The 11198-nt window shown below is 47.8% G+C and overlaps 1 protein-coding gene across 1 annotated transcript in view; it reads left to right on the plus strand.

Moving 5' to 3' along the window:
* The first annotated feature begins 330 nt into the window (after positions 1-330).
* TRAF1 (TNF receptor associated factor 1) overlaps positions 331-11198 on the plus strand; it is an 18520-nt gene continuing 7652 nt past the window's right edge. The window contains exons 1-2 of the mRNA XM_007936659.2: positions 331-470; positions 2457-2538. Coding sequence (XP_007934850.1) covers positions 331-470; positions 2457-2538 — 222 coding nt within the window. The remainder of the gene's footprint in view (positions 471-2456; positions 2539-11198) is intronic.

Consider the following 11198-nt stretch of genomic DNA (forward strand, 5'->3'; position numbering starts at 1 on the left):
TTCCTGAAAGTCCATGACACAGTTCTTTTTTCTCTCTGACTTGCTCTGTTGCCCGCTCTCACTCTGAAGAATGGTTGGACACTCCTGAAGCCTCCAGTCACCATACAGGGGATTTTTCTCACCATGAAGGGTAATTCCTGCCCCATCCTCGCTGTGACTCAGCTGTGACGTTGAACCACACAAGCCAGAGAGAAGAGAAAGTCATCAGAGACTCCCTGCTCACCAGAGAGGGTGGCCAGGCCTGAACATACCTCTTCTCTCATCACAGTCTTCTCTCATCACAGGCTGGAGGAGCTTAGACGAGCCCTCTGGCCACCCTTGGACCCCAGGATGGCCTCCGGCTCAGCCAGCAGCCCCCGCCCGGCCCCCGATGAGAATGAGTTTCCCTTTGGGTGCCCCCCCACCATCTGCCAGGACCCACCAGAGCCCAGGGCTCTCTGCTGCACTGCCTGTCTCTCAGAGAACATGAGGTGAGGGGACAGGGGAGCAAAGGGTGGGTGCCGAGATGTCACCAAGGAAGGGATGAAGACAGGAGGCAAGGGTGAGAGGCACTGGTGATGTTGGGCAGGTCACTTCACCTCTCTGGCCCTCAGTTTCCACACCCTTTCCTCTTAGTCCTTGATGTTGTCCCTTTGCCTGCTGGTAGAAGGAGTAGTAGTCACAGGAAGATGTCAGCTCCCTCAGGAGAAGTCTTTCCAGAGTGGGGGCAGAACCTTTAGGCCAGCTATGCTACTTATATGCTGTGTGGCCTGGTGCAAATTGCTTAACGTCTCTTAACTTGGCTTTCTTGTTTATCAAATGGCTATAAAGCTGTTTTTTACCTAACAGAATTGTTAGGAGGGCCTATCAGTAATGTCCAGAAACCTCTTTTAATAAAGTAAACTCTCTTGGTAAATGACAAATTGTTACACAATGCTGCTTTCTGCAGCATCATCCATCACCTTGTACTGTTTGCTGAGAACCTTCTTAAAGGGGAGAAGGGTGTGTGTGTGTGTGTGTGTGTGTGTGTATAAATTATATATATATATGTACTTTTATGTATATTTAAGTAATCAGGAGAGTGATACCAATAACATCGTCAATGTCTCCCCTTAACTATTACGCACCTATTGTGTGCCAAGTACTCTGCCAAGCTCTTTCCTCAGAGTAACCTGGTGAGGTGAGTACTATTCTCCCATTTTACAGATGAGAACACTGAGCTTAATAAAGAGGTTATGTCAACTTGCCCAAATGGCTGTCCCAGCAAATGTGCTCATAAGCTGCCACATACCCTTGTGACCTTTGTTTGGGGTTTTACAGCTTAAGAAGGTGGGAGAACTGAATCAGGCCTATGAGAAGTTCACACATCGTGACAGAGGGGGAGGCTGTGAGAGAGGGAGGGGAGAGGCTGTGGCTGGGAAAAGCCAGGCAGGATGGTAGAGCAAGCCTGTCTGGTTTGACCATCAAGGTGATTGTTCTGGGATGTCCTCAGGCCTTTACAGTGGGTCTCTTCTCCCGAAACCTGGCAGAGGAAGGAGAAGGAGCTGGTGGGGTACGGACGAGGCCTGGGCCTGCGCCTGGAGAGCTGCTGCCTCAGCTCTGCTGATTCTCTCTCTCTTGCCCTACAAAATAGGCTAAACCAGTGGTTGAGGTCTTAGCTGCTGTTCAGAAGGTTGGCCGTTCAAATCCACAAGCAGCTGCACCAGTGAAAAGACCTGACAGCCTGCTCCCATAGAGACCACAGCCTAGGAAACCCTATGGGGCAGTGCTACTCTGTGTAGGCAGCTATGAGTCAAAATCGACTCCACGGCCCACAGCAGCAACCACGGTGCTCACTGTTCATCACACCCACTTGGGGGGCTTTTTCAAAACACACATGCCTGTGTGTCACCTGACTCAGAATCTGACACACACTGCTGGTTGAGAATCTCCAGGCTAAATGGTCTCGGAGGGCCCTTCATATTCTCACAAACCACGATCATCTGTGATTACTGAAAGTAAGAACCAAAACCAAAAAGAAGAAGCTGAGCAGTCCACATACAGTCACAGACCCTCAGGGTCAGATGTGTTTGCCTTTGGAATTGTTTCACATTTTAGAAAAACTAGTCAATGCATTATGTCATTCTTCCAGGGGGGACTGGGCAGCGCCTTGTAATTAAGTACATTGATGTTTCTGTAAGGAAACATGCAAATATTCATACAGAGTGGGATAAAGAAAGGCTATAATCACCTCCAGTTAATTCAGTGCAGGTTTGGCTGCCAAATGTGTTCACTTCAAACGTGTGGAAAGCATTCAGAACATTGTTCAGAACATTTCTGGGTTTTAGAACAGTGGGGGCGGGATTAGGGGCCTACACACTCACTAATATCTGCTGCCATGCAGGGCAGTGTCTGGGTTTTTGGAGCTTTTGGCACAGGGGCTGGTGCCAGGGAACCGTGATTGCCTCACGCAGGGAAATTTGCTTGTGTTTCCCCAGGAACGGTGAGGATCGGCTCTGCCCCAAATGCAGAGGCGACAGCCCCCATTCTGTAAGCCCAGGACACCTGTCTCAGGAGAAGGTATGTTGTGCACCAGGCAAGGTATTTGTCCATTCTCTCAATCTGTTCAGGGTGAGCCCACATAGGGAGCAGCCCACATGGCCCCCTGGCAGATGCCTCCCTCCTTACGCTCAGTCTGGACCGAATTTGCTTTGTGAAAAGTAAGGAAACTGAAGTTCCTGGAGGTGAGCGGTGTGCCCAAGGCCACATGGCTGATCTGGGACAGATTCAGGGTAAGAAGATCAGTCTAGACCAGGGTCCACAAATTACAGCCCAGGGAAGAACAAACCTGGCTCACCTGCTAGATTTTTTATTTTTAAATGGCTGGAACAATCAAAAGAAGAAGAATATTTTGTGATGTGAAAATTTTATCAAATTCAGATTTCAGTGTCCATAAATAAAATTTTATTGGCACACAGCCACACTCATTCATTTATGTATTGCCTGTTTTCACCCCACAATGACAGAGCTGAGTGATGGCAACAGAGACTGTCTGGCCCTTTACAGAAAAGGTTTGCAAACCCTTGTTCTAGACAGGTCTTTTGGCCCCTCTGTCTGCCCTTACGCAGGGACGTATCTTAGGCCGATACCATCTTACTTCTTGGGGTCTGCCAAGCTGTGTTTCTAGAAATAAAAGATGACTTGGACATGTAAGAGAGCAAAGAGACATTCTCGAGTACCGCAGTTCAGGACCTTGGCCTTTCTAAACTAGAAGGGCCCTCACAGGTCATCAGTCTAAGCCAGTGGTCCCCACGTGCTGGCCAGAACTGCTGTAATCCCACCAGTCATGACAAGATGATAAAGATAAGGAAATTAGAAGGATTTTTCATAAAAATAAATTTTTACTCAGACTATGCTTTCCTATAAATGTCCTTTTATAAATGAAATGATAGTGATAGCAGAGGATAGAGTTTTTGGTAAAATAAAATGATGGCATTTTTTATGCTAACTTTCCAATTCAAACAAACAAATTTCTATTGATTCATGAATTCAAACATCTAGGCACCACTACTCTAAATCCTACCCTGTGTCTTATACGTGGGGCCCTAAGACCTACTGGGGAGTCTCCATGCCCAAGCTGCCTTGTGGCTAAGGTTATCACTGAACCACCCTGCACTGCCCCCCACCCCCAATAAGGCATGTGGCTCTTTCAGCCAAAGCTCTCTTCTTGCTATAGACTCTGGCCCAGGGGTCAGGAACCTGGTGTCCATGATGGTTCTGTATATCGGTTGCATGGCCTAGGTTCAGTGACCTGTTTGGGCCTCAGGTTCTTCATCTGTTAAATGAGAAGTTACTTTGGTTCTGCAAGGCCCTTCCAGGACCTGTAATACCCAGATCGCAGGTCAAGGGACAGCAGGCGACTCTCCCTCTACACCTACTGGAGGCAGAGGCAGGCAAGTCTCCACACCTCCTTCACCGTTGTTGGCTCTGTGCCTATTCATTCAGAGAATTTGGGGGGAATTCCTGCCCCATCTAGAGCTAATTTGAGGATTTCCCATCCCCTCTCAGCAGTCCCTCCTTTTCCATGCCCTTAAGGGGATCATAAAACCCCAAACCAAACCCATTGCTGTTGAGTTGATTGCAACTCATAGGGACCCTGTAGGACAGAGCAGAACTGCTCCATAGGGTTTCCAAGGCTGTAAATCTTCACAGAAGCAGACTGCCACATCTTTCTTCTGTGGAGTGGCTGGTAGGTTCAAAGTGCTGATCTTTTGGTTAGCAGCCAGGTGATTTAACCACTATACCACCAGGGCTCCCTCAAGGGGATAATAGTAAAGATCACATGCATTTTCTGGGAACTTTACACTTTTCAATGCAGTAAGAGTTAATGTGATGGACTGATCCATGGACCAGTGTCTGAGCCTCCCCATTTGGGTGTCTTAGTGGCACGTCGCACTGTGAGACATGAGCAGACCCATTCCTCTCTGTGGACCATAGTGCTCCACTTGCAAAATGGAGGGGCTGGCAAACAAAAGACAGGCATATGAGCTGAACACTTACATTAGGGAGCTACACTCCTTGGAGAGATTGATCATGGGAGAATAGAAGGGCTGTATATGCTCAGGGAGACACTTTGGGGGGCAGGAGTGCATGGGAGGGAAGGACACAGGGAGGAGGTAACTATTGGGAGGAAGTAGAAGGGAAGCTGTTGCATTATGGGAAATTGTAGTCAATGTCATGAGACAAAGTGTGTGTGAGGTGTTGTATGGAAAGTGAATTTGCTCTGTAAACTTTCACCCAAATCAAAATAAAAATTAAAAAAAAGGAAGGGCTGGGCAGATGTTCTCTAAGGCTCTGACCACTTAAATGCCATAGGGCTAGTGTTTTTTAACTTGTTTTATTCTTTTTCCTCTTAACAAAAGTAATATGTTTTCATTGTACAAATCTTAGATGACAGAGATAAGACATATTAAATATCCTTAATGCAGTGGTTTTAATATTTTCAGCTTTGTTAAAATGATATCAGATAAAAGTAGAGGAACCCTGATTACAGGGGAGACTGAAGCTTTGCCCTCTTAGATGCCCCATTTCTTTCCCCAGCCCCAGCCCCTGAGAGACTCTGGGGATGTATAGGGCCCTGCAGGGCACAGTTTAAAACTTGCTGCTTTAAACCAAATGAAATGACTGATGGTGGAATGAATGACATGCCTCTGTCAGCCTATGAAAAGGAGCCCTGGTGGTGTAGTAGTTAAGTGCTCAGCTACTAACCAAAAGGTCAGTAGTTCAAACCAACCAGCTGCTCTGTAGGAGAAAGATGTCATGATCTGCTTCCAAAAAGATTGACAGCCTTGGAAACCCTATGGGGCAGTCTGCTCTCTGCTGTAGGAACATTATGAGTCAGCTTCAACTCAGTGGCAACGGGTTTGATTTTGGTTTGGTATCAGGCTGTGGAGTGGGAGGGGTGCGGCTGATACTTGTGGGCAGAGGCCTCTTTGACACAGGCTGATCTTTGAGAAGGGTCAGCCCCCGGGCTTCTCGCCAAAAGCAGTCATCACTGTTGGTAGTGAAATGTTGGGGGCCAAGTCTGGTGTGATCACCTGCACAAAGCCACACAGTGGAAATACCAGGGACGCCTGTGGCTCCTGACCCTGATGGGAACTTCAGGGGACTTTTGACCAGAGAAAAGCAGCTGGTTATAAGCTAACGCTAGGCCTATACGGTAATCCCTGAGTCTGTCTGCACCTGGGGGAGCTGGGCAGTGGAGGAGGTGGTGGAAGGGTGGGGCTGGAGAACACTGAGCTACACCCATCCTCACACACACTTTCCATGCCATCTGTTTATCAGTTGCCCTCATCCCCTGACTTCATTAGAGTAATATTTCCCTAAGAAGTACTCAGAGCCAGGGGCGATTACCTGATGAAAGAAGCAGAGATGAAAGGGATTAATGGTGACCTAGTTGGAGACTTGGCCCTTGCCCAGAATGACCTTCCTTTAGAAGTGACAATGAATAGGGTACAACCCAGTGAGTAGAAACTAATATACAGTTCTGTCTGCCTGAGACCCCACAAGTGGGATTGTTTCTCTCACTCTTTCCTCTGAAACTCATTCAAGAATGTCAAAAACAAGCTGTCATCTGATGCTGGGCTTAAAATAATGCCACAACCCATTCTAGAATCAGAAAACAACAGGGTTTAAGCCATCTAGGCCGATTTCCGTTCTGTGCTGGATTCCTGCCTTATATCCTTCAAGTGACAAGGAGCCCCTTACTCCATGAAACCAGCACTGCCATTATAGGGGGACTGTGACTGGTGCAATATTTGCTTCCCTATTTTTTTTTTTTAATATTTGAATATATTCCTTCTTTAAAAAATTACAGTTTGAGTGAAAGTTTACTGACAAATTGTTTTCCATTCAGCAATTTGTACATTTTTTTCCTCATGACTTTAGTTGCAGTCCCCTCAAGGTAACTGCACTCTTCCCTCTTCCTCCCTGAGTTCCCCATTTCCACTGTCCTTCTTCCCTTCCTGCCTCCTGAACTTTGATTTTGAACAAATGCTGCCCTTTTGTTCTTGTATGGTTGATTGTTCTGAGAAGCACGTTCTTAATGGGTATTGTTCACTTTGTAGATCTGTCTGTTGTTTGGCTGAAAGGTGATCTCCAGGGGTGGGTTCAGTTTCAAGGTTGAAGTGTGTCTAAGAGCCATAATCTTAGGGATATCACCAGTATCTATCAGACCAGTAAGTCTGGTCTTTTATATGATTTTGAATTTTGTTCTATATTTTTCTCCCACTCCATCCAGGATCTTCTGTTGTGATCCTGATCAGAGCTATCTGTGGTGGTAGCCAGGCACCCTCTAGTTCTGGTCTCAGGGTAGTAGAGGCTGTGGTTCATGTGGTCCATGAGTCTCTGATTTTCTTCACAAGTCTTTGTTCTGGATGAGGAGAGACCAATTACTGCCTCCCATTTTCACTGAGCCGAAGTCTGTCCTCCTTGGGGCACAAAGGACAAGTCAGCTTCCTGCTCCTGAATGAAGCAGCCCTTCATGTGCGGAGAGGCTGCCTTGTCCCTTTTGAGTCTGTCCCCAGTATCTATGCATTTGGGTTAAATTTTTTCCCTTTTTATCTGTGTCACTTGGAGTGAGATTCCTGGAAAGAAATCATCAAACGCACACAGCTGTAGCTTGAAAGTCGGCTTCTGTACCCCCGTCAACCTCCAGGACATCCTGCGTGATGAGTGGAGGTGATTTCCCTACTTTATGGATAGGAGGCGTGCCTGGGCCAGAGTCACACAGTAAGCTGGAGGCAAAGCCAGGCTCCAACTCTTGTCCCCTAGGCTGGTGGAGTCTTCTCCTATATGCTGCCTCCGGTTGGTGGATCACTACAAACGTTTACAAGTTTAAATAACACAACCAGGCTTGAGTGCGGGAATCAACCAGGTGTTACGAAAAAAAAAAAAAAAAGAATAGGCAAGACTACTTTCAGCTATGAGTCAGGTCCGACTCGACGGCACATAACAACAACACCACTTTCAGCCAAGAGGATCAGGCAGGCCTTCCTGGAGGAGGGGACAGTTGAGATGAGCAGCAGGTGGAAGAGAAGAATCTGACCCCGATACAGAGGAGGGTAGGAGCCAGGAGGCAGGGACAGACTGGCCAGGTCCACCCCTTGATGCAGAGTACCTCCCCCTCAGTGCTAGCTGAGGTGCCAGCAGATATGGCCCCAAGGCACCCAAACCTCCGCTGGCTTCTGTCCCCAGCCCAGCTGTGTGGCCAGTACGTAGCATGCTGCAGACCCTCCCTGCTCTGCACTGATGTTCCCGGCACCATCTTGATAATTCACACTCTTGGAGCCCCATGGATTCCCAAAAGGGGTCCTCCTACTGGGACCCTTTGCTGATCTCATCACAAAGGTTCCTGGATAGCTGGGGCATCAGGGGACACCACACACCCGGAGACTTCTCGGGCACAGACCGAAGGATGAGTGCTCCCTGATGGTTGTGATTTTATTTCCTCCATTTCTTTCTCCCTCAGAGGAAGTTCCACTGGGATTTTATTTTTAGCAGTTTCCAAGCAGGGAGGCCCTCACACAGGCACTGCTTGTGGCAGCAGATACCCACCAGGGTTGGCCTGGGACAGATCCCTGTTCCTCCTCTGCAGTGTGAGCCAGACCCCTCCCCGCTCCTGCATCCCTGGCTGCCGGTGACGTACCCTCTGGTCAAGGGGAGAACTGTGGTGGTGGAGAGGGACCCTGGACATGAACTCCAGACCCCTGCACCCTACCGCCCCTTTGCCCCAGACTTGCATCAACTCCCACGAGTCAATGACCCCCCTGAGCGTCAACTTCCCCACCTGTAGGAAGGAAGCAGAAACTCAAAGCCCTGATCGCCTTATGGGTAGGTACATGGGAGTGTATCCATGATCATATACAGATTTGGCAGACAATACTCGATGTATGTATTTGTATATGCTGCAAAAATACCCAAAGTTATGATAACTTCTTAGCCACAACCAAACACCAGAGGGAGTGAGTCGCTGGGACTGCGGGCTCAGGACCGTGGTCATGGGAGACATCAAGCTCAGTTGGCATAACATAGTACACAAAAATATTGTTCAACATCCTGCTTTATTGAGTAGCAACTAGGGTCTTAGAAGCTTGTGAGCAGCCATCTAAGATGCAACTATTTGTCTCTCTTCATCCGGAGCAAAGAAAAGTGAAGAAAATCAAAGACACATGGAAATAATTAGTCCAAGGGACTAGGAGACCATGGGAACCTCTTCCTTCATGACCCTGAGACCAAAAGAACTAGATGGTACCTGGCTGGCACTGACAACCACATGGAAAGGGACCAAAATTGGAGATCCTGGATGGAGTGGGAGAAAAATGTGGAACAAAATCAGAAAAGCATAAAAAGATCAGACTTAGCTGAGGACTGGTCTGATATAGACTGGTGAAACGCCCAAGATATGGCCTCACTCCCAAGGCTTAACTTTCAGCCAAACAATAGACAGGCGTATAAGGTAAACATTTACACCAGGTAGGTAGTCTCCTTAGAACAATCAGCCATGATCGTTGGGAGATCAGAAGGGCAGGATTTGCACAGGGAGAAACCTCACAAGGCAGGAATGCATTGGAAAGAAGGACACAGGGAAAAGGTAGCCACAGGGAGGAAGTGAAGAAAGCTGTTACGTTGTAGGGATTGCAATCAGTGTCACAAAAGAAAACATGTATGAACTTGAATGGAAAACAAATTTGCTCTGTAAACTTTCACCCAAATCACAATAAAAAGTTTAAAAAAAAAGCCCCAGCCTCCCCCTCACAATGTGTGAGCATTCTCAGATGCAGCGGTGCTTGCAGAGGCGCTAGGAAAGTACAGACCCTTGAGATGTGCATTCGGTCAGCTCCTCAGCTCGCAAGCATCGTGTGAGCCATTCACTCAGTTTCCCTAACTGTATAAAGTGAAGCCAATGCAGCTCTGCCTGCTTCACAGAACTGTTGGGGGGGTGCTATGAGATAACACACAAAATTTGGCCCTCTATAAATATAAGATGTTTTTAGGAACTTAATAATGTTCCTCACCTCCCAGAGGAAATCCAATGGGAAAATGGAATTTTGTAGGATTAATAATTAAAAGTTTGAGATGTGAGGATTAAATGAGATACATCCTGTGGTAGTTAAGTTTGTGTGTCAGCTTGGCGGGGCCTGGTTGAGTGGCTGGGCAGCTGGATGTAGTATTCCCCATGATGAGACTGGTAATCCACTCCATGGTGAAATCCACTATGAGCAGCTGATTAGCTGCTCTAGGGATGTGGTCTGCTTCCAGTATATAAGGAGAAGCCTCGGGGAATGGTCTCTAGCTTGTGGCACACTTGAACCCTGCATGTAGCCGTGTCATTGCTCAGCAGCCTGCCTGCCATGCTCTGCTGACCTTGGCACTTTCATTGGACTTGAATTGCTGGCCCGCCATGTGGTTTGGTAACATCGGGACTGTACCTTTTTACTTGTCAACCTTGCATTTGTCAGCCTCAGCAGCCAGCAGCTGTCTGAGTGAAGAAACACCTCTAGCTCCAGTGGGCCAGGAGCAGGAGGCAGAGCTGCACCCCAAGGTTGAGGGGCTTTCACCCAGCCCCTAGAGCCTGGCACTTTGAACTTGGACTTAAAGCCTCCAAATTGTAAGAATAAACTCCTGTTTGTTAAGGCCATCCCATTTGTGGTATATTCTTGTCAGAACATACCCATTAAGGGAAAAAAAAAAAAAAAGATGCCACAAAGGCTGTGCTTCATCCTTAGGAATTCTACTTCTAGTAATGATAACACTACTAGTAATGGCAACAGCTAGCATTTATTGACCACTGTGGTAGGCAGAACAGTGTCCCCCAAAGCCATCCCCCTCATAATCCCCAGAACCTGTGGTTCCATTATTTTAATGGCAGAAGTGGTTTTGCAGGTGTGATTAAATTAAGGACTTGAGATGAGATTATCCTGAATTCTCTAGATGGGCCAGTATAGAGGGTCCTTATAAGAGGGACGAGGGACGCAGGAGGATCACAGTCAGAGAGCAATTGGAAGATGCTGCCCTGCTAGCTTTGAAAAGGGAGAATAGCACCACGAGCCAAGGAGTGCAGGCGGCCTCTAGAAGCTGGAACAGGCAAGGAAACAGATTCTCCCCTCCAGAGCGAGCACAGCCCTGCTGCACCTTGATGTTAGCATTTCTGACCTCCAGAAGTGTTAAGATGATACACTGCTGTTGTTTTAAGCCCTGGGTTTGTGGCGGTTTGTTACAGCAGCCACTGGAAGCTAATGCCAGCCCCTGCATGTGTAATCTCACTTAATCCCCACAGTAACTGTATGAGGGGGTGCTAGTATCGTCCTCATTTTGCAGATGAGGAAACTGAGACGTGGAGAAGTTAACTCTCCCTGGGCCAACACAGCTAACACATGACAGAAACAGGCTTTGAACCCCCAGCAGACTGGTTCCAGAGCCTACACCCTTAACCCCTACAACACTCTAAGGAGTGAAAGACTGGTGATGGGACTTAGGGCCACCTGGCTAGACAGCGAAGCCTCTGAAGGTGTTTGAGTCATCCCTGCCCCCCTCCTCCATCAAGGTGGAGACTGGGCTCAGCTCACAGCCAGACAGACATCACAATAAAGATGACCCTACACCCGCATAGCATCTTACAGCCTACAGTGGGCCTGCTGCACACGCAGCCTGGAAACTCCACTGCCAGACAGCATACCCTC

Source organism: Orycteropus afer, unplaced genomic scaffold (assembly GCF_000298275.1).
Source record: "Orycteropus afer afer isolate SDZICR_OR568_19922 unplaced genomic scaffold, OryAfe1.0 scaffold00037, whole genome shotgun sequence".
Classification (NCBI taxonomy): domain Eukaryota; kingdom Metazoa; phylum Chordata; class Mammalia; order Tubulidentata; family Orycteropodidae; genus Orycteropus; species Orycteropus afer.